Source organism: Pseudophryne corroboree, chromosome 4 (genome assembly GCF_028390025.1).
Source record: "Pseudophryne corroboree isolate aPseCor3 chromosome 4, aPseCor3.hap2, whole genome shotgun sequence".
Lineage (NCBI taxonomy): Eukaryota > Metazoa > Chordata > Amphibia > Anura > Myobatrachidae > Pseudophryne > Pseudophryne corroboree.
In genome coordinates this window covers 4,367,055-4,391,994 of record NC_086447.1, presented here as the reverse complement: position 1 = coordinate 4,391,994, position 24,940 = coordinate 4,367,055, and the positions used below count along the sequence as shown (strand labels likewise).

Genomic DNA, 24,940 nt, shown 5'->3' with positions numbered 1-24,940 from the left:
CGCAGCGCACCATGCGCCAGCGAAGAACGCGCCAAACCCTAGACTACCGGAAGCATCCGTGAACAATTGCAGCTGCTTACTGGAACAACAAGGAGCGGGCCACAAAACCTCCCTGTTGAAGGACACCAGAAACGAGACCCAAATCCGCAAATCATCCTTGATCTCGCGGGAAAGGTACACGGAGTGATTCTGCCGAACCGTCCCCGCGGTGGCCCGCTCAAGTTTGCGACAGAAAATCCTGCCCATGGGGATAATCCGACACGCAAAATTGAGAGAACCAAGCAAGGACTGCACCTGCTTAAGTCGAACCCTGCGTTTTGCTAAACAGTCTGTAATCAAACCCAATAGTTTCCGCACCTTATCCTCGGGCAAGCGACAGCACCCCCCTACCGTGTCAATTTCGATACCTAAATAGCTAAGACAAGTGCAAGGACCCTCGCACTTATCCTGCGCAACCGGTACCCCTAAAGCGCAGAATAACGACCTGGCCACCGAGAGAATGTCCCCACAGACCGAACTGTCTCCGGGCCCTACAAAAAGAAAGTCATCCAGGTAGTGAGCCACCCCCAGCTGCCCGGAGGCGGTCTGGACGCACCAGTGCAAAAATGTGCTAAAGCACTCAAAGTAGGCGCAGGAGACAGAGCAACCCATGGGGAGACACCGATCGACGTAGAATTCGCCCCCTATTTTGAAACCCAGAAACCGCAGGGAATCTGGGTGTAGCGGGAGTAGCCGAAAGGCCGACTCCACGTCCAATTTTGCCAACAGACTCCCCGGACCACAATCCCGCACTAATCGCAGCGCGTCGTCAAATGACTGATATCGAACTCTGCACTGGGCTTCCGGGATAGCGTCGTTGACCGACAACCCCGGCGGGTGCGACAAGTGCTGTATCAAACGAAACTTACCTATGGCCTTCTTGGGCACTACCCCTACTGGGGAAATGCACAAGGAGGGCAACGGGGAAAGGGCGTAGGGCCCAGCCATGCGCCCCAGCCCAATCTCCCCGTCAACCTTCCGCCGGACTTCCTGCGGGAATTCCCGAGCCGATCTCAAATTCTGGCGTGCTACCACATACACCGAATCCGGGATTGGCAAACGAAAACCGTGCTGAAAGCCCTCCAAGAGGAACGATGCCGCAGACTCATCGGGGTACAAGGTAAGCCAGCGCTGCAACTCGGGAACTATAATCGGGGAGAAGGCCTTACTTGCCAATTCCACCGGCCTCGGTGGAAGCGGCAGGCTTACCGCCTGTCGCCGCGGTGCATTCCTTGGCCGGGTGACTGGCTCCGCACAACCTACATGAGTGGCGAAAACGACAGCCCGTTCCTTTGCCGCATTTGCCGTCGTTGTAGGCGAAACACTTGCCTTTTCCCGTCAATCTAGAAGCCACCGCCCCGGCCGCCCCGGGCTTCTTGGCCGTGACGTCCGGGGTGGGTTTGACCTGCTGCGTGACCTCCAACCACACCTCAACATCCTTAAAACCCGCGGGCAGGATGGGGTTGCCATCCTGATTGCGACGAAACTTCTCGTCGTAATCCCGCCACGCGGAACCCTTGGATTTTAAGTACATATCGTGTACTAAAAACAAATATTTCACCAAGTTGGCATACTCCGCGGGACGCGATTCCGTGTAGCAAGCCATGAACACCAAAAACCCACGCAGCCACTGGTGAAAATTGCGAAACGCATTTTCCCCAATACCACCCGGTTTCTTGGCCGCGTCAAAACCCTGCCGCATTTCCTCTGTAAGGGTGAATATGTCTACATACTTCCCCTTACGTATTTTTTCCCGCATGCGCTTACGAACCCCTCTTGTCACTGCCGTGTTGGCGCAATGTACCATCTCGCCGTAACGGGGAGGGTCGGAGGGGACCACCTGCGCAGGAGCGGCCACCTTGTGCGCCTCCTTGGCCATTCGCCGCGCGATGAGCCTAGCTAATTTACGCGGGCGCCGCGGAGAGCCGGATGATACGCTGCTAGAAGACGAGGAACTACAAGTTGAAACGTGTAAAGGAATATTTAGCTCACCGGAGTTTGAAGGACCCGGAACCGCGTCGTCCGCTGCACCCGCCTCCGCTGATGGCCGTACCTCCACGTTCGCAGTCGCGCTTGTCCGTGACCTTCGCCTCGTGACGGGCGTAGCCCCTGAATTAGACGGAACCTGCAAGGGAGAAAAAGAGGGGACAACCGGCACCGGGGGAACCAGAACATCATTAACACTTGTCCGCAAATGCGGAGGCGGAGAGCCCGTCCCCCCGTTCCGTGGCGGATGGCCGCCCGGCAGCTGCAGGGAGGGGGCCCCCGCCGAGGTGTACCCGATCGACTGCGTAAAGGCTGACCCGCTCACTGCACCGAAACTCGCGGGGTAAGACGGCCACCACGCCGTATGCGGCGGGCAGCCGCCCGCCCCCGCCCATCCGTATGATGCCGGAAGGAACTGAGGGGGCGCCGCGAGAGGGGGCCAACTCTGTGCCACCTGATACCCACCGCCCGGTGCTTGCCCTGACTGCAGGCCCGCAAAGGCACCGCGACTCGGGGGCCACCGACCGACCACGTGGACTGCACGCCGGCGCCCGCGCTGACCCCGTGCGGGGAAAACTGTGTGCCGGACACCGTCATGAAGCCCATGGAAGGCATGCTGGCGGCTAAGGGGAATGCTGGAGCCGGAGGCCACGCAAAACCCCCGGGGAAGGACTGGCTCCCCGCGAAGCCTTGCTGCGCTGCTACCGAAAGCGCCCCGCCGGGCGTCATATAAGCCGCCGAGACGGATGTCTGTGTGGACCCAAACTGAAAAGGACCGGGCAGGGCGTGGAGAGGGGTTTGAAAACCGACGAGCGGGGGCGCCGTTAATGGCGGCGGGGCGTCTGACACCCAGGAGGAGCCCGAGCAGGCCACCGAGGCCGGGGGGAAACCCTGCCATGTGACTGTCGCCGGGGCGGGTGTGGCGGCAGCCGCTGCCACGTCCCCTGCCCCAGCGACACTAGGCCCAAACGGCCCAATATTATTTAAATTGAGGTGCGGTGTGCTAAACCCCTCGTTGGAGGGGGGTAGTATGGGGCCCTGTATTGTCCCGGGGACAGCGGGAGCCGCTACCCGCTGCCCTGGGCTCATATCCCCCAGCTGCATATTGACCCCCCCTCGCCCCCCGCAGCTCTGCCGCGGCCGTCCGGCACAGCTTGTGCCCCCAGGACGCCGCTGAGAGCCGACCGCGGGGATGGAGGAGGAGGGCCGGAGGCGCTTATGGAAGGAGGGAGGGAAGATGGTTCGCCCGCGGGAGGCGCCGGGGAGCGCGGCCCAGCCGGACCGCGCGCACCCGCGCCACGTGCAGAGCGGCCGCCGGAGGGGGAGTACTGCAGACGCCCGAGGCAGGAGGGAGGGGAGAGGCCCGTCCCGCTGCGAGCGCCAGGACGCGCGGCCCGGCCGAGCCGCGCGCATCGGCACCACGTGACGAGCGGCCGCTGGCCGCCCGTCTCCGTGCGGCAGGGGAGCGGGCTGTAACTGCCCGTCCCCGCCGCCTGTCAGCAACTGGGGAAAAGCCTCTCTGAGGCGCAATGCTCGGGGAGCGGGAGCGGAAGGCGCTCCCCGCTTCCACGAGGCGCCTGGGGGGGGGGAGCTGATCGTCTAGGACGAGGCATGTCAGGGGAGGGAGACGTCGGCAAAGCAGGAATGACCGCACAGAGAGGGGGTACAGTACGATATAAAGCCCTAGAGAAGGCAAATGAAATTCAAAAACCAAGTTACAGGCAGTCAAATTAAGCAACAGTACTTATCCTTCCTGGGCATAAACTGAAAGGCAAGAGGGAGTCTAGCAAAATGGCCACCCCCTATATACTAACCTAAGACCCTCCTCTTCATCCTGATGCACAACCCTCTAATCCAATAGGAAAAAACCAACCGGGAAAACTGATCTGCCTAGCAACTGCTTAGTCATTTAACAACCAATCACAAAAAGTTGATCGCTTATATGGCCTCAGGCTTATGCAGCCTTCAGCTTATCTAGTTACTATAAATAGGGATAAAATGCAATGGCTGACAGCAGCATCAGTCAGAAATTTTAGTCAAATCATCATGCATAGGAGACCACAAATAGGTTGAACTCGATGGACAATTGTCTTTTTTCAACCTCAAATACTATGTTACTATGTATACCCCATGCAGTAATATACTTTCCAAATATAATGATGGTACATACTTTATGCAGTAATATACTTACCCCAATATAATGTTACATACCCCATGCAGTAATATACTTACCCCAATATAATAATGCTACCTACCCCAGGCATTAATATATTACCCCAATAAAAAAATGTTACATATCCCATGGAGTAATATGTACCCCAATAAAATATTTTTACTTACCCTGTGCAGTAATATATTTAGCATCTATATAATAATAATAATAATACATACTCCATACAGTGATATATCTAGAACCTATATAATAATGATACATTCCCCATACAGTAATATATCTAGCACCTATATAATAATGATACATTCCCCATACAGTAATATATCTAGCACCTATATAATAATGATACTTCCCCATGCAGTTATATATCTAGAACCTATATAATAATGATACATACCCCATGTAGTAATATACAGTATTTACCACTTATATATTAATAATTACCCCATGTAGTAATGTACAGTACAGTAGTTACCACTGATATAATAATGCTCCATACCCCATGTAATATACAGTACTTATTAATGATATAATAATGAAACCTACCCTGCGTAGTGACATAGAGTACTTACCATTTCTATAATAATGATACCTACACCATATAGTAATATACAGTACTTACCGTTGATAAAATAATGATACTTACCCCATGTAGTAATATACAGTACTTACCACTGAAATAATAATGATAGTTACCCCATGTAGTAGTATATAATACTTACCACTTATATAATAATGATACATACCCCATATAGTAATATACAGTACTTACCACTGATAAAATAATGATACTTACCCCATGTAGTAATATACAGTACTTACCACTGATAAAATAATGATACTTTCCCCATGTACTAGTATACAGTACTTACCGCTCATATAATAATAATAGTTACCCCATGTAGTAATATATAGTACTTACCACTCATATAATAATGATATATATCATTATTATATAATCTCATCATCCACTCACTGGTCATCTCACGACTCGACTACTGCAGTGTTCTCCTCACTGGCCTCACTTTCTCCCATCTCGCTCCAATCTGTCCTGAACTCTGCAGCTATTCATATCTTCCTCTCCCGCCGCACCACATCTGCCACTCCCCTTCAACAAAATCTACACTGGCTCCCATTCCCCTGCAGAATCCTCTTCACACTCCTCACCCTCACATACAAGGCCATCTCTAATTCCACTGCTCCCTACATCTCCAACCTCCTCTCCCTTCATACTCCCTCCCGCCCCCTACAGTCCACCGATGACCGTCGCCTCTCCTCTGCCTTGGTCGCTGATTCCCATGCACGAGTTCAAGACTATGCCCGTGCTGCACCCCTTCAGTGGAACGCACTCCCCCACTCCATTAGACTCTCCCCGTCCTTGCAAAGCTTCAAACGGGCACTAAAAACCCACCTATTCATCAAAGCATACCCTCCCGATGCATAACCCAGTGCTTTAGCCGCGCCTCCACCCCCTGCCTCATGCCATGAACATCTCAGCTTTGCTTGCATACTGCCATCAGGCTTCCTCCCACTTGCCTGCACCTCTTGTCATCTGTCTGTCGCCCCTCCCCATTAGATTGTTAGCTCTTCAGAGCAGGGCCCTCTTTCCTCTTGTTATCTAAGCCCTCGTCTCAACACATTTCACTCGCAGCTCTCCCCTACTCAATGACCATCTTTATCCTGCTAGTAAAGGCTCATCTCCATCTATGGCCACCAGCCTCTAGTAGTACGATGATCACTCCCTCAATACTTACATCTTAGCTGTATTATGTCTTGAGAATGTGTGGTGCTCTGTTACCTGTACTCTATTTGTTATTTATTTACTGTAATGCAATGTTTTGTCCCCTGTACTGTCCTTTGTACGGCGCTGCGAAACACATGTGGCGCTTTATAAATAAAATGTAATAATAATAATAATGTTTCGGATACAGGATAACAGCCGACGGCAGAAGCAGCACGTCAGCCAGAGATTTGACTCCTTGTATAACATTTTGGAGGAGCGTAAGAAGGAGTTATTACAGATTATCACAAAACAGCAGGAGGATAAGCTGCAGTATGTGAGAGGACTGATCCGCAAGCATGGAGACCACCTGGAGGTCACATCAAAACTAGTGGAATCAGCCATCCAGTCCATGGACGAGCCTCAGATGGCGGCATTCCTGCAGGTGTGAATGCAGGGACCTGAGAAGATGCCTCCTGCCCATCTGACTGCACTCCGGTGTTACTGGTCCCATCTGACTGTACTCCGGTGTTACTGGTCCCATCTGACTGCACTCCGGTGTTACTGGTCCCATCTGATTGCACTCCGGTGTTACTGGTCCCATCTGACTGCACTCTGGTGTTACTGGTCCCATCTGACTGCACTCCGGTGTTACTGGTCCCATCTGACTGCACTCCGGTGTTACTGGTCCCATCTGACTGCACTCCGGTGTTACTGGTCCCATCTTACTGCACTCTGGTGTTACTGGTCCCTACTGACTGCACTCTGGTGTTACTGGTCCCTACTGACTGCACTCTGGTGTTACTGGTCCCTACTGACTGCACTCCGGTGTTACTGGTCCCTACTGACTGCACTCCGGTGTTACTGGTCCCTACTGACTGCACTCCGGTGTTACTGGTCCCTACTGACTGCACTCCGGTGTTACTGGTCCCATCTGACTGCACTCCGGTGTCACTGGCCCCATCTGACTGCACTCCGGTTTTACTGGTCCCATCTGACTGCACTCCGGTGTTACTGGTCCCATCTGACTGCACTCTGGTGTTACTGGTCCCATCTGACTGCACTCCGGTGTTACTGGTCCCATCTGACTGCACTCCGGTGTTACTGGTCCCATCTGACTGCACTCCGGTGTTACTGTTCCCATCTGACTGCACTCTGGTGTTACTGGTCCCTACTGACTGCACTCTGGTGTTACTGGTCCCTACTGACTGCACTCTGGTGTTACTGGTCCCTACTGACTGCACTCCGGTGTTACTGGTCCCTACTGACTGCACTCCGGTGTTACTGGTCCCTACTGACTGCACTCCGGTGTTACTGGTCCCTACTGACTGCACTCCGGTGTTACTGGTCCCATCTGACTGCACTCCGGTGTCACTGGCCCCATCTGACTGCACTCCGGTTTTACTGGTCCCATCTGACTGCACTCCGGTGTTACTGGTCCCATCTGACTGCAGCCCGGTGTTACTGGTCCCATCTGACTGCAGTCCGGTGTTACTGGTCCCATCTGATTGCACTCCGGTGTTACTGGTCCCATCTGACTGCACTCCGGTGTCACTGGCCCCATCTGACTGCACTCCGGTGTTACTGGTCCCATCTGACTGTACTCCGGTGTTACTGGTCACATCTGACTGCACTCCGGTGTTACTGGTCCCATCTGATTGCACTCCGGTGTTACTGGTCCCATCTGACTGCACTCTGGTGTTACTGGTCCCATCTGACTGCACTCCGGTGTTACTGGTCCCATCTGACTGCACTCCGGTGTTACTGGTCCCATCTGACTGCACTCCGGTGTTACTGGTCCCATCTGACTGCACTCTGGTGTTACTGGTCCCTACTGACTGCACTCTGGTGTTACTGGTCCCTACTGACTGCACTCTGGTGTTACTGGTCCCTACTGACTGCACTCTGGTGTTACTGGTCCCTACTGACTGCACTCCGGTGTTACTGGTCCCTACTGACTGCACTCCGGTGTTACTGGTCCCTACTGACTGCACTCCGGTGTTACTGGTCCCTACTGACTGCACTCCGGTGTCACTGGCCCCATCTGACTGCACTCCGGTTTTACTGGTCCCATCTGACTGCACTCCGGTGTTACTGGTCCCATCTGACTGCACTCCGGTGTTACTGGTCCCATCTGACTGCACTCTGGTGTTACTGGTCCCATCTGACTGCACTCCGGTGTTACTGGTCCCATCTGACTGCACTCCGGTGTTACTGGTCCCATCTGACTGCACTCTGGTGTTACTGGTCCCTACTGACTGCACTCTGGTGTTACTGGTCCCTACTGACTGCACTCCGGTGTTACTGGTCCCTACTGACTGCACTCCGGTGTTACTGGTCCCTACTGACTGCACTCCGGTGTCACTGGCCCCATCTGACTGCACTCCGGTTTTACTGGTCCCATCTGACTGCACTCCGGTGTTACTGGTCCCATCTGACTGCAGCCCGGTGTTACTGGTCCCATCTGACTGCAGCCCGGTGTTACTGGTCCCATCTGACTGCACTCCGGTGTTACTGGTCCCATCTGACTGCACTCCGGTGTTACTGGTCCCATCTGACTGCACTCCGGTGTTACTGGCCCCATTTGACTGCACTCCGGTGTCACTGGCCCCACATAAATGCACTCCGGTTTTACTTGTCCCATTTGACTGCACTCCGGTGTTACTAGTGCCATCTGACTGCACTCCGGCATTACTGGTCCCATCTGACTGCACTCCGGTGTTACTGGCCCCATCTGACTGCACTACGGTGTTACTGGTCCCATCTGACTGCACTCCGGTGTTACTGGTTCCATCTGACTGCACTCCAGTGTTACTGGCCCCATCTGACTGCACTCCGGTGTTACTGGTCCCATCTGACTGCACTCCGGTGTTACTAGTCCCATCTGACTGCACTCCGGCATTACTGGTCCCATCTGACTGCACTCCGGTGTTACTGGCCCCATCTGACTGCACTACGGTGTTACTGGTCCCATCTGACTGCACTCCGGTGTTACTGGTTCCATCTGACTGCACTCCGGTGTTACTGGCCCCATCTGACTGCACTCCGGTGTTACTGGTCCCATCTGACTGCACTCCGGTGTTACTAGTCCCATCTGACTGCACTCCGGCATTACTGGTCCCATCTGACTGCACTCCGGTGTTACTGGTCCCATCTGACTGCACTCCGGTTTTACTTGTCCCATTTGACTGCACTCCGGTGTTACTAGTCCCATCTGACTGCACTCCGGCATTACTGGTCCCATCTGACTGCACTCCGGTGTTACTGGCCCCATCTGACTGCACTACGGTGTTACTGGTCCCATCTGACTGCACTCCGGTGTTACTGGTTCCATCTGACTGCACTCCGGTGTTACTGGCCCCATCTGACTGCACTCCGGTGTTACTGGTCCCATCTGACTGCACTCTGGTGTTACTGGTCCCATCTGACTGCACTCCGGTGTTACTGGTCCCATCTGACTGCACTCCGGTGTTACTGGTCCCATCTGACTGCACTCCGGTGTTACTGGTCCCATCTGACTGCACTCTGGTGTTACTGGTCCCTACTGACTGCACTCTGGTGTTACTGGTCCCTACTGACTGCACTCTGGTGTTACTGGTCCCTACTGACTGCACTCCGGTGTTACTGGTCCCTACTGACTGCACTCCGGTGTTACTGGTCCCTACTGACTGCACTCCGGTGTTACTGGTCCTTACTGACTGCACTCCGGTGTTACTGGTCCCTACTGACTGCACTCCGGTGTCACTGGCCCCACATGAATGCACTCCGGTTTTACTTGTCCCATTTGACTGCACTCTGGTGTTACTGGTCCCATCTGACTGCACTCCGGTGTTACTGGTCCCATCTGACTGCACTCCGGTGTTACTGGTCCCATCTGACTGCACCCTGGTGTTACTGGTTTCATCTGACTGCACTCCGGTGTTACTGGTTCTATCTGTCTGAACCCCGGTGTTACTGGTTCCATTTGACTGCACCCCGGGTTACTGGTCCCATTTGACTGCACCCGGTAGTTACTGGTCCCATCTGACTGCACCCCGGTGTTACTAGTCCCATCTGACTGCACCCCGGTGTTACTGGTCCCATCTGACTGCACCCCGTGGTTACTGGTCCCATCTGACTGCACTCCGGTGTTACTGGCCCCATCTGACTGCACTCCGGTGTCACTGGCCCCACATGACTGCACTCCGGTTTTACTGGTCCCATCTGACTGCACTCCGGTGTTACTGGTCCCATTTGACTGCACTCCGGTGTTACTGGTCCCATCTGACTGCACCCTGGTGTTACTGGTTTCATCTGACTGCACACCGGTGTTACTGGTTCCATCTGTCTGCACCCCGGTGTTACTGGTCCCATCTGACTGCACTCTGGTTTTACTGGTCCCATCTGACTGCATCCCGGTGTTACTGGTCACATCTGACTGCACTCCGGCATTACTGGTTCCATCTGACTGCACTCCGGTGTTACTGGCCCCATCTGACTGCACTACGGTGTTACTGGTCCCATCTGACTGCACTCCGGTGTTACTGGTTCCATCTGACTGCACTCCGGTGTTACTGGCCCCATCTGACTGCACTCCGGTGTTACTGGTCCCATCTGACTGCACTCCGTTGTTACTGGCCCCATCTGACTGCACTCCAGTTTTACTGGTCCCATCTGACTGCACTCCGGTGTTATTGGTTCCATTTGACTGCACCCGGGGTTACTGGTCCCATTTGACTGCACCCGGTAGTTACTGGTCCCATCTGACTGCACCCCGGTGTTACTGGTCCCATCTGACTGCACCCCAGTGTTACTGGCTCCATCTGACTGCACTCCGGTGTTATTGGTCCCATCTGACTGCACTCCGGTTTTTCTGGTCCCATCTGACTACTCCCCGGTGTTACTGGTCCCATCTGACTGCTCCCCGGTGTTACTGGCTCCATCTGACTGCACTCCGGTGTTTTTGGTTCCATCTGACTGCACTCCGGTGTTACTGGTCCCATCTGACTGCACCCTGGTGTTACTGTCCCCATCTGACTGCACTCCGGTGTCACTTATCCCATCTGACAACACCCTGGTGTTACTGGCCCCATCTGACTGCACCCTGGTGTTACTGGCCCCATCTGACTGCACTCCGGTGTTACTGGACCCATCTGACTGCACTCGGTGTTACTGGTCCCATCTGACTGCACCCTGGTGTTACTGGCCCCATCTGACTGCTCCCCGGTGTTACTGGTCTCATCTGACTGCACCCCGGTGTTACTGGCCCCATCTGACTGCACTCCGGTGTTACTGGTCCCATCACTGCACTCTGGTTTTACTGGTCCCATCTGACCGCACCCCGGGGTAACTGGCCCCATCTGACTGCACTCCGGTGTTACTGGCACCATCTCACTGCACTCCGGTGTTACTGTTCCCATCTGACTGCACCCGGGGTTACTGGTCCCATCTGCCTGCACCCCGGGGTTACTGGTTCTTTCTGACTGCACTCCGGTGTTATTGGTTCCATCTGACTGCACTCCGGTGTTACTGGTCCCATCTGACTGCACCCTGGTGTTACTGTCCCCATCTGACTGCACTCCGGTGTTACTGGTCCCATCTGACTGCACTCCGGTGTTACTGGTCCCATCTGACTGCACTCCGGTGTTACTGTTCCCATCTGACTGCACTCTGGTGTTACTGGTCCCTACTGACTGCACTCTGGTGTTACTGGTCCCTACTGACTGCACTCTGGTGTTACTGGTCCCTACTGACTGCACTCCGGTGTTACTGGTCCCTACTGACTGCACTCCGGTGTTACTGGTCCCTACTGACTGCACTCCGGTGTTACTGGTCCCTACTGACTGCACTCCGGTGTTACTGGTCCCATCTGACTGCACTCCGGTGTCACTGGCCCCATCTGACTGCACTCCGGTTTTACTGGTCCCATCTGACTGCACTCCGGTGTTACTGGTCCCATCTGACTGCAGCCCGGTGTTACTGGTCCCATCTGACTGCAGCCCGGTGTTACTGGTCCCATCTGACTGCACTCCGGTGTTACTGGTCCCATCTGACTGCACTCCGGTGTTACTGGTCCCATCTGACTGCACTCCGGTGTTACTGGCCCCATTTGACTGCACTCCGGTGTCACTGGCCCCACATAAATGCACTCCGGTTTTACTTGTCCCATTTGACTGCACTCCGGTGTTACTAGTCCCATCTGACTGCACTCCGGCATTACTGGTCCCATCTGACTGCACTCCGGTGTTACTGGCCCCATCTGACTGCACTACGGTGTTACTGGTCCCATCTGACTGCACTCCGGTGTTACTGGTTCCATCTGACTGCACTCCGGTGTTACTGGCCCCATCTGACTGCACTCCGGTGTTACTGGTCCCATCTGACTGCACTCTGGTGTTACTGGTCCCATCTGACTGCACTCCGGTGTTACTGGTCCCATCTGACTGCACTCCGGTGTTACTGGTCCCATCTGACTGCACTCCGGTGTTACTGGTCCCATCTGACTGCACTCTGGTGTTACTGGTCCCTACTGACTGCACTCTGGTGTTACTGGTCCCTACTGACTGCACTCTGGTGTTACTGGTCCCTACTGACTGCACTCCGGTGTTACTGGTCCCTACTGACTGCACTCCGGTGTTACTGGTCCCTACTGACTGCACTCCGGTGTTACTGGTCCCTACTGACTGCACTCCGGTGTTACTGGTCCCTACTGACTGCACTCCGGTGTTACTGGTCCCTACTGACTGCACTCCGGTGTCACTGGCCCCACATGAATGCACTCCGGTTTTACTTGTCCCATTTGACTGCACTCTGGTGTTACTGGTCCCATCTGACTGCACTCCGGTGTTACTGGTCCCATCTGACTGCACTCCGGTGTTACTGGTCCCATCTGACTGCACCCTGGTGTTACTGGTTTCATCTGACTGCACTCCGGTGTTACTGGTTCTATCTGTCTGAACCCCGGTGTTACTGGTTCCATTTGACTGCACCCCGAGTTACTGGTCCCATTTAACTGCACCCGGTAGTTACTGGTCCCATCTGACTGCACCCCGGTGTTACTAGTCCCATCTGACTGCACCCCGGTGTTACTGGTCCCATCTGACTGCACCCCGTGGTTACTGGTCCCATCTGACTGCACTCCGGTGTTACTGGCCCCATCTGACTGCACTCCGGTGTCACTGGCCCCACATGACTGCACTCCGGTTTTACTGGTCCCATCTGACTGCACTCCGGTGTTACTGGTCCCATCTGACTGCACTCCGGTGTTACTGGTCCCATCTGACTGCACCCTGGTGTTACTGGTTTCATCTGACTGCACACCGGTGTTACTGGTTCCATCTGTCTGCACCCCGGTGTTACTGGTCCCATCTGACTGCACTCTGGTTTTACTGGTCCCATCTGACTGCATCCCGGTGTTACTGGTCACATCTGACTGCACTCCGGCATTACTGGTTCCATCTGACTGCACTCCGGTGTTACTGGCCCCATCTGACTGCACTACGGTGTTACTGGTCCCATCTGACTGCACTCCGGTGTTACTGGTTCCATCTGACTGCACTCCGGTGTTACTGGCCCCATCTGACTGCACTCGGTGTTACTGGTCCCATCTGACTGCACCCTGGTGTTACTGGCCCCATCTGACTGCTCCCCGGTGTTACTGGTCTCATCTGACTGCACCCCGGTGTTACTGGCCCCATCTGACTGCACTCCGGTGTTACTGGTCCCATCACTGCACTCTGGTTTTACTGGTCCCATCTGACCGCACCCCGGGGTAACTGGCCCCATCTGACTGCACTCCGGTGTTACTGGCACCATCTCACTGCACTCCGGTGTTACTGTTCCCATCTGACTGCACCCGGGGTTACTGGTCCCATCTGCCTGCACCCCGGGGTTACTGGTTCTTTCTGACTGCACTCCGGTGTTATTGGTTCCATCTGACTGCACTCCGGTGTTACTGGTCCCATCTGACTGCACCCTGGTGTTACTGTCCCCATCTGACTGCACTCCGGTGTTACTGGTCCCATCTGACTGCACTCCGGTGTTACTGGTCCCATCTGACTGCACTCCGGTGTTACTGTTCCCATCTGACTGCACTCTGGTGTTACTGGTCCCTACTGACTGCACTCTGGTGTTACTGGTCCCTACTGACTGCACTCTGGTGTTACTGGTCCCTACTGACTGCACTCCGGTGTTACTGGTCCCTACTGACTGCACTCCGGTGTTACTGGTCCCTACTGACTGCACTCCGGTGTTACTGGTCCCTACTGACTGCACTCCGGTGTTACTGGTCCCATCTGACTGCACTCCGGTGTCACTGGCCCCATCTGACTGCACTCCGGTTTTACTGGTCCCATCTGACTGCACTCCGGTGTTACTGGTCCCATCTGACTGCAGCCCGGTGTTACTGGTCCCATCTGACTGCAGCCCGGTGTTACTGGTCCCATCTGACTGCACTCCGGTGTTACTGGTCCCATCTGACTGCACTCCGGTGTTACTGGTCCCATCTGACTGCACTCCGGTGTTACTGGCCCCATTTGACTGCACTCCGGTGTCACTGGCCCCACATAAATGCACTCCGGTTTTACTTGTCCCATTTGACTGCACTCCGGTGTTACTAGTCCCATCTGACTGCACTCCGGCATTACTGGTCCCATCTGACTGCACTCCGGTGTTACTGGCCCCATCTGACTGCACTACGGTGTTACTGGTCCCATCTGACTGCACTCCGGTGTTACTGGTTCCATCTGACTGCACTCCGGTGTTACTGGCCCCATCTGACTGCACTCCGGTGTTACTGGTCCCATCTGACTGCACTCTGGTGTTACTGGTCCCATCTGACTGCACTCCGGTGTTACTGGTCCCATCTGACTGCACTCCGGTGTTACTGGTCCCATCTGACTGCACTCCGGTGTTACTGGTCCCATCTGACTGCACTCTGGTGTTACTGGTCCCTACTGACTGCACTCTGGTGTTACTGGTCCCTACTGACTGCACTCTGGTGTTACTGGTCCCTACTGACTGCACTCCGGTGTTACTGGTCCCTACTGACTGCACTCCGGTGTTACTGGTCCCTACTGACTGCACTCCGGTGTTACTGGTCCCTACTGACTGCACTCCGGTGTTACTGGTCCCTACTGACTGCACTCCGGTGTTACTGGTCCCTACTGACTGCACTCCGGTGTCACTGGCCCCACATGAATGCACTCCGGTTTTACTTGTCCCATTTGACTGCACTCTGGTGTTACTGGTCCCATCTGACTGCACTCCGGTGTTACTGGTCCCATCTGACTGCACTCCGGTGTTACTGGTCCCATCTGACTGCACCCTGGTGTTACTGGTTTCATCTGACTGCACTCCGGTGTTACTGGTTCTATCTGTCTGAACCCCGGTGTTACTGGTTCCATTTGACTGCACCCCGAGTTACTGGTCCCATTTGACTGCACCCGGTAGTTACTGGTCCCATCTGACTGCACCCCGGTGTTACTAGTCCCATCTGACTGCACCCCGGTGTTACTGGTCCCATCTGACTGCACCCCGTGGTTACTGGTCCCATCTGACTGCACTCCGGTGTTACTGGCCCCATCTGACTGCACTCCGGTGTCACTGGCCCCACATGACTGCACTCCGGTTTTACTGGTCCCATCTGACTGCACTCCGGTGTTACTGGTCCCATCTGACTGCACTCCGGTGTTACTGGTCCCATCTGACTGCACCCTGGTGTTACTGGTTTCATCTGACTGCACACCGGTGTTACTGGTTCCATCTGTCTGCACCCCGGTGTTACTGGTCCCATCTGACTGCACTCTGGTTTTACTGGTCCCATCTGACTGCATCCCGGTGTTACTGGTCACATCTGACTGCACTCCGGCATTACTGGTTCCATCTGACTGCACTCCGGTGTTACTGGCCCCATCTGACTGCACTACGGTGTTACTGGTCCCATCTGACTGCACTCCGGTGTTACTGGTTCCATCTGACTGCACTCCGGTGTTACTGGCCCCATCTGACTGCACTCCGGTGTTACTGGTCCCATCTGACTGCACTCCGTTGTTACTGGCCCCATCTGACTGCACTCCGGTTTTACTGGTCCCATCTGACTGCACTCCGGTGTTATTGGTTCCATTTGACTGCACCCGGGGTTACTGGTCCCATTTGACTGCACCCGGTAGTTACTGGTCCCATCTGACTGCACCCCGGTGTTACTGGTCCCATCTGACTGCACCCCAGTGTTACTGGCTCCATCTGACTGCACTCCGGTGTTATTGGTCCCATCTGACTGCACTCCGGTTTTTCTGGTCCCATCTGACTACTCCCCGGTGTTACTGGTCCCATCTGACTGCTCCCCGGTGTTACTGGCTCCATCTGACTGCACTCCGGTGTTTTTGGTTCCATCTGACTGCACTCCGGTGTTACTGGTCCCATCTGACTGCACCCTGGTGTTACTGTCCCCATCTGACTGCACTCCGGTGTCACTTATCCCATCTGACAACACCCTGGTGTTACTGGCCCCATCTGACTGCACCCTGGTGTTACTGGCCCCATCTGACTGCACTCCGGTGTTACTGGACCCATCTGACTGCACTCGGTGTTACTGGTCCCATCTGACTGCACCCTGGTGTTACTGGCCCCATCTGACTGCTCCCCGGTGTTACTGGTCTCATCTGACTGCACCCCGGTGTTACTGGCCCCATCTGACTGCACTCCGGTGTTACTGGTCCCATCACTGCACTCTGGTTTTACTGGTCCCATCTGACTGCACCCCGGGGTAACTGGCCCCATCTGACTGCACTCCGGTGTTACTGGCACCATCTCACTGCACTCCGGTGTTACTGTTCCCATCTGACTGCACCCGGGGTTACTGGTCCCATCTGCCTGCACCCCGGGGTTACTGGTTCTTTCTGACTGCACTCCGGTGTTATTGGTTCCATCTGACTGCACTCCGGTGTTACTTATCCCATCTGACAACCCCCTGGTGTTACTGGCCCCATCTGACTGCACCCTGGTGTTACTGGCCCCATCTGACTGCACCCCGGGGTTACTGGTTCTATCTGACTGCACTCCGGTGTTACTGGTCCCATGTGACTGCACCCTGGTGTTACTGGTCCCATCTAACTGCACCCCGGGGTTACTGGTTCTATCTGACTGCACTCCGGTGTTACTGGTCCCATGTGACTGCACTCCGGTGTTACTGGTCCCATATGACTGCACCCTGGTGTTACTGGTCCCATGTGACTGCACTCCGGTGTTACTGGTCCCATCTGACTGCACTCGGTGTTACTGGTCCCATCTGACTGCACCCTGGTGTTACTGGTCCTATGTGACTGCACTGCGGTGTTACTGGTCCCATATGACTGCACCCCGGTGTTACTGGTCCCATCTGACTGCACTCGGTGTTACTGGTCCTATGTGACTGCACTCCGGTGTTACTGGTCCCATATGACTGCACCCCGGTGTTACTGGACCCATCTGACTGCACTCGGTGTTACTGGTCCTATGTGACTGCACTCCGGTGTTACTGGTCCCATATGACTGCACCCCGGTGTTACTGGACCCATCTGACTGCACTCGGTGTTACTGGTCCCATCTGACTGCACCCTGGTGTTACTGGTCCCATCACTGCACCCCGGTGTTACTGGCCCCATCTGACTGCACTCCGGTGTTACTGGTCCCATCTGACTGCACCCCGGTGTTACTGGTCCCATCTGACTGCACCCCGATGTTACTGGCCCCATCTGACTGCACCCGGGGTTACTGGTCCCATCTGACTGCACCCCGGGGTTACTGGTTCTATCTGACTGCACTCTGGTGTTACTGGTCCCATCTGACTGCACTCTGGTGTTACTGGTCCCATCTGACTGCACTCTGGTGTTACTGGTCCCATCTGACTGCACTCTGGTGTTCCTGGTTCTATCTGACTGCACTCCGGTGTTACTGGTTCTATCTGACTGCACTCCGGCGTTACTGGTTCTATCTGACTGCACTCCGGTGTTACTGGTCCCATCTGACTGCACTCTGGTGTTACTGGTCCCATCTGACTGCACTCCGGTGTTACTGGTTCTATCTGACTGCACTCCGGTGTTACTGGTTCTATCTGACTGCACTCCAATGTTACTGGTCCCATCTGACTGCACCCCGGGGTTTCTGGTTCTTTCTGACTGCACTCCGGTGTTACTGGTCCCATCTGACTGCACTCCGGTGTTACTGGTCCCATCTGACTGCACTCCGGTGTTACTGGTCCCATCTGACTGCACCCTGGTGTTACTGGTTTCATCTGACTGCACACCGGTGTTACTGGTTCCATCTGTATGCACCCCGGTGTTACTGGTCCCATCTGACTGCACTCTGGTTTTACTGGTCCCATCTGACTGCACTCCGGTGTTACTGGCCCCATCTGACTGCACTCCGGTGTTACTGGTCCCATGTGACTGCACTCCGGTGTTACTGGTCCCATCTGACTGCATCCCGGTGTTACTGGTCCCATCTGACTGCACTCCGGTATTACTGGTTCCATCTGACTGCACTCCGGTGTTACTGGCCCCATCTGACTGCACTACGGTGTTACTGGTCCCATCTGACTGCACTCCGGTGTTACTGGTTCCATCTGACTGCACTCCGGTGTTACTGGCCCCATCTGACTGCACTCCGGTGTTACTGGTCCCATCTGACTGCACTCCGTTGTTACTGGCCCCATCTGACTGCACTCCGGTATTACTGGTCCCATCTGACTGCACTCCGGTGTTACTGGTTCCATTTGACTGCACCCGGGGTTACTGGTCCCATTTGACTGCACCCGGTAGTTACTGGTCCCATCTGACTGCACCCCGGTGTTACGGGTCCCATCTGACTGCACTCCGGTGTTACTGGTCCCATCTGACTGCACTCCGGTGTTACTGGTTCCATTTGACTGCACCCGGGGTTACTGGTCCCATTTGACTGCACCCGGTAGTTACTGGTCCCATCTGACTGCACCCCGGTGTTACGGGTCCCATCTGACTGCACTCCGGTGTTACTGATCCCATCTGACTGCACCCCGGGGTTACTGGTCCCATCTGACTGCACTCCAGTTTTACTGGTCCCATCTGACTGCACCCAGTGTTACTGGATCCATCTGACTGCACTCCGGTGTTATTGGTCCCATCTGACTGCACTCCGGTTTTACTGGTCCCATCTGACTACACCCCGGTGTTACTGGTCCCATCTGACTGCACCCCGGTGTTACTGGCTCCATCTGACTGCACTCCGGTGTGATTGGTTCCATCTGACTGCACTCCGGTGTTACTGGTCCCATCTGACTGCATCCCGATGTTACTGGTCCCATCTGACTGCACTCCGGTATTACTGGTTCCATCTGAATGCACTCCGGTGTTACTGGCCCCATCTGACTGCACTCCGGTGTTACTGGTCCCATCTGACTGCACTCCGGTGTTACTGGTTCCATCTGACTGCACTCCGGTGTTACTGGCCCCATGTGACTGCACTCCGGTGTTACTGGTCCCATCTGACTGCACTCCGTTGTTACTGGCCCCATCTGACTGCACTCCGGTTTTACTGGTCCCATCTGACTGCACTCCGGTGTTACTGGTTCCATTTGACTGCACCCGGGGTTACTGGTCCCATTTGACTGCACCCGGTAGTTACTGGTCCCATCTGACTGCACCCTGGTGTTACGGGTCCCATCTGACTGCACTCCGGTGTTACTGGTCCCATCTGACTGCACCCCGGGGTTACTGGTCCCATCTGACTGCACTCCAGTTTTACTGGTCCCATCTGACTGCACCCCAGTGTTACTGGCTCCATCTGACTGCACTCCGGTGTTATTGGTCCCATCTGACTGCACTCCGTTTTTTCTGGTCCCATCTGACTACACCCCGGTGTTACTGGTCCCATCTGACTGCACCCCGGTATTACTGGCTCCATCTGACTGCACTCCGGTGTTATTGGTTCCATCTGACTGCACTCCGGTGTCATTTATCCCATCTGACAACAGCCTGGTGTTACTGGCCCCATCTGACTGCACCCTGGTGTTACTGGTCCCATGTGACTGCACTCCGGTGTTACTGGTCCCATCTGACTGCACCCTGGTGTTACTGGACCCATCTGACTGCACTCGGTGTTACTGGTCCCATCACTGCACCCCAGTGTTACTAATTCCATCTGACTGCACTCCGGTTTTACTGGCCCCATCTGACTGCACCCTGGTGTTACTGGTCCCATGTGTCTGCACTCCGGTGTTACTGGTCCCTACTGACTGCACTCCGGTGTTACTGGCCCCATCTGACTGCACCCTGGTGTTACTGGTCCCATCTGACTGCACCCTGGTGTTACTGGTCCCATGTGTCTGCACTCCGGTGTTATTGGTTCCATCTGACTGCACTCCGGTGTTACTGGTCCCATCTGACTGCACCCTGGTGTTACTGGCCCCATCTGACTGCACCCTGGTGTTACTGGTCCCATGTGTCTGCACTCCGGTGTTATTGGTTCCATCTGACTGCACTCCGGTGTTATTGGTTCCATCTGACTGCACCCTGGTGTTACTGGCCCCATCTGACTGCTCCCTGGTGTTACTGGTCCCATGTGACTGCACTCCGGTGTTACTGGTCCCATATGACTGCACCCTGGTGTTACTGGTCCCATGTGACTGCACTCCGGTGTTACTGGTCCCATCTGACTGCACTCGGTGTTACTGGTCCCATCTGACTGCACTTTGGTGTTACTGGTCCCATCACTGCACCCCGGTGTTACTGGCCCCATCTGACTGCACTCTGGTGTTACTGTTCCCATCTGACTGCACCCCGGGGTTACTGGCCCCATCTGACTGCACTCCGGTGTTACTGGCCCCATCTGACTGCACTCCGGTGTTACTGTTCCCATCTGACTGCACCCGGGGTTACTGGTCCCATCTGACTGCACCCCGGGGTTACTGGTTCTATCTGACTGCACTCTGGTGTTACTGGTCCCATCTGACTGCACTCTGGTGTTACTGGCCCCATCTGATTGCACTCTGGTGTTACTGGTCCCATCTGACTGCACTCTGGTGTTACTGGTCCTATCTGACTGCACTCTGGTGTTACTGGTCCCATCTGACTGCACTCTGGTGTTACTGGTTCTATCTGACTGCACTCCGGTGTTACTGGTTCTATCTGACTGCACCCCGGCGTTACTGGTTCTATCTGACTACACTCCGGTGTTACTGGTCCCATCTGACTGCACTCTGGTGTTACCGGTCCCATCTGACTGCACTCCGGTGTTACTGGTTCTATCTGACTGCACTCCGGTGTTACTGGTTCTATCTGACTGCACTCCGGTGTTACTGTTCCCATCTGACTGCACCCCGGGGTTACTGGTCCCATCTGACTGCACTCCGGTGTTAATGGTCCCATCTGACTACACCCCGGGGTTACTGGTTCTATCTGACTGCACTCTGGTGTTACTGGTCCCATCTGACTGCACCCCGGGGTTACTGGTTCCATCTGACTGCACCCCGGGGTTACTGGTCCCATCTGTCTGCACCCCGGGGTTACTGGTCCCATCTGACTACACCCCGGGGTTACTGGTTCTATCTGACTGCACTCTGGTGTTACTGGTCCCATCTGACTGCACCCTGGGGTTACTGGTCCCATCTGACTGCACTCTAGTGTTACTGGTCCCATCTGACTGCACTCTGGTATTACTGGTTCTATCTGACTGCACTCTGGTGTTACTGGTCCCATCTGACTGCACCCCGGTGTTACTGGTCCCATCTGACTGCACCCTGGGGTTACTGGTTCTATCTGACTGCACTCCGGTGTTACTGGTTCTATCTGACTGCACTCCGGTGTTACTGGTCCCATATGACTGCACTCCGGTGTTACTGGTCCCATATGACTGCACCCCGGTGTTGCTGGTCCCATCTGACTGCACTCCGGTGTTATTGGTCCCATATGACTGCACTCCGGTGTTACTGGTCCCATATGACTGCACTCCGGTGTTACTGGTCCCATATGACTGCACCCCGGTGTTACTGGTCCCATCTGACTGCACTCCGGTGTTACTGGTCCCATCTGACTGCACTCCGGTGTTACTGGTCCCATCTGACTGCAATCCGGTGTTACTGGTCCCATCTGACTGCACACCGGGGTTACTGGTCCCATATGACTGCACTCCGGTGTTACTGGTCCCATCTGACTGCACTCCGGTGTTACTGGTCCCATCTGACTGCACCCCGGGGTTACTAGTCCCATATGACTGCACCCTGGTGTTACTGGTCCCATCTGACTGCACTCCGGTGTTACTGGTCCCATCTGACTGCACTCCGGTGATACTGGCCACACATGACTGCACTCCGGTGTTACTGGCCCCATCTGACTGCACTCCGGTGTTACTGGTCCCATCTGACTGCACTCTGGTGTTACTGGTCCCATCTGACTGCACCCTGGTGTTACTGGTCCCATCTGACTGCACCCTGGTGTTACTGGTCCCATCTGACTGCACTCCGGTGTTACTGGTCCCATCTGACTGCACCCTGGTGTTACTGGCCCCATCTGACTGCACTCCGGTGTTACTGGTCCCATCTGACTGCACCCTGGTGTTACTGGCCCCATCTGACTGCACTCCGGTGTTACTGGTCCCATCTGACTGCACTCCGGTGTTACTGGTCCCGTCTGACTGCACCCTGGTGTTACTGGTCCCATCTGTCACTCTGACTGCACTCCGGTGTTACTGGTCCCATCTGACTGCACACCGGTGTTACTGGTCCCATCTGTCCGTGTGACTGCACCCCTAAGAAATAGGTAACTTGTACAGTAGTTCTGTAGGTATAGAATTATTGATATGAGCTTTGAGTGTTTTGCGGAATGTGAGTATAGAAACATATCTGATTAGTACTGATCAAGTGATAGGTAATCAACGGCAGGGATAAAGAGTAGTCATAGAGTAGTACTGAGTATCTCACCTGTAATATCTTCTTTCCTACAGCATGCAAAGGAGCTGAACACGAAGTGAGTATGGGAAGAGGAGCATGCTCACAGATGTACCGCCTGCTTTCCGTGACCATGTAGTATCCATCTAATATTGTCCTATCCGTCTCACCATGCCCCACCATGTCCTATCCATCAATATTGTCCTATCCATCCCTCCATGTCCTATCCGTACCATGTCCTATCCATCTCACCATGCCCCACCATGTCCTATCCATCAATATTGTACTATCTGTCCCACCATGTTCTATCCATCTAATATTGTCCTATCCATCCCTCCATGTCCTATCCGTACCATGTCCTATCCGTCTCACCATGTCCCACCATGTCCTATCCATCAATATTGTCCTATCCGTCCCTACATGTTGTATCTGTACCATGTCCTATCCATCTAATATTGTCCTATCCATCCCTCCATGTCCTATCCGTACCATGTCCTATCCGTCTCACCATGCCCCACCATGTCCTATCCATCTAATATTGTCCTGTCCATCTCACCATGCCCCACCATGTCCTATCCATCAATATTGTCCTATCCGTCCCTCCATGTCCTATCCGTACCATGTCCTATCCGTCTCACCATGCCCCACCATGTCCTATTCATCAATATTGTCCTATCCGTCCCTCCATGTCCTATCCGTACCATGTCCTATCTGTCTCACCATGCCCCACCATGTCCTATCCATCTAATATTGTCCTATCCGCCCCTCCATGTCCTATCCATCCCATGTCCTATCCATCTCACCATGCCCCACCATGTCGTGTCCATCTAATATTGGGCGTAATTCCGACCTGATCGCTGCTGTGCATTTTTCTTACAGTGTGCGATCAGATCTGAACTGCACATTGGATGACTGCACCGGGCATCGGTGCCTAGCGACAGTATGGTGCGACAAAAGTGATTGCATGGGAGATCACAAGGTGACTGACAGTAAGTGGCCGTTTGTGGGTGGCAACTGACCGTTTTACAGGAGTATCCGGAGAAACACAGGAGGGACCAGGCATTTGGAGGGAGGGTGTCTGACGTCAGCTCCAGCCCCGAACACCAGAAAACCATCGCTAAGTAAGTCCTGGGCAGTGCAGTGACTGCACAAACTGATGTTTGTGCAGCTCTGCTACAAGTGCGATCGCACACCTGCACAAACCATATATTCTGCCCCTGTAGCCGGGGACTATCTGATCGCACGGATGCAAAAAATGATCAGGTCGGAATTACCCCCATTGTCCTATCCGTCCCTCCATGTCCTATCCATCCCATGTCCTATCCTTCTCACCATGCCCCACCATGTCCTATCCATCTCACCATGCCCCACCATGTCCTATCCATCTAATATTGTCCTATCAGTCCCTCCATGTCCTATCCGTACCATGTCCTATCTATCTCACAATGCCCCACCTTGTCCTATCCATCAATATTTTCCTATCCGTCCCTCCATGTCCTATCCTTTCAATGTCCTATCCGTCTCACCATGCCCCACCATGTCCTATCCATCTAATATTGTCCTATCAGTCCCTCCATGTCCTATCCGTACCATGTCCTATCTATCTCACCATGCCCCACCATGTCCTATCCATCAATATTTTCCTATCCGTCCCTCCATGTCCTATCCATCCCATGTCCTATCCTTCTCACCATGCCCCACCATGTCCTATCCATCTCACAATGCCCCACCATGTCCTATCCATCTAATATTGTCCTATCAGTCCCTCCATGTCCTATCCATCCCATGTCCTATGCGTCTTACCATGCCCCACCATGATCTATCCATCTAACATTGTCCTATCTGTCCCTCCATGTCCTATCCGTACCATGTCCTATCTATCTCACCATGCCCCACCATGTCCTATCCATCAATATTTTCCTATCCATCCCTCCATGTCCTATCCTTCCCATGTCCTATCCGTCTCACCATGCCCCACCATGTCCTATCCATCTAAAATTGTCTTATCTGTCCCTCCATGTCCTATACATCTCCACCATACCCCACCATGTCCTATATATCTAATATTGTCCTATGCATCTCATCGTGCCACACCATGTTCTATCCATTTAATATTGTCCTATCCTTCCTTCCATGTCCTATCTAT

At 54.2% G+C, this 24,940-nt stretch overlaps 1 protein-coding gene across 1 annotated transcript in view; it reads left to right on the top strand.

Moving 5' to 3' along the window:
* Positions 1–24,940, top strand: part of TRIM54 (tripartite motif containing 54) — a 238,990-nt gene that overhangs the window by 170,468 nt on the left and 43,582 nt on the right. The window contains exons 5-6 of the mRNA XM_063914921.1: positions 6,130–6,363; positions 22,851–22,873. Of these exons, the coding sequence (XP_063770991.1) occupies positions 6,130–6,363; positions 22,851–22,873 (257 nt within the window). The remainder of the gene's footprint in view (positions 1–6,129; positions 6,364–22,850; positions 22,874–24,940) is intronic.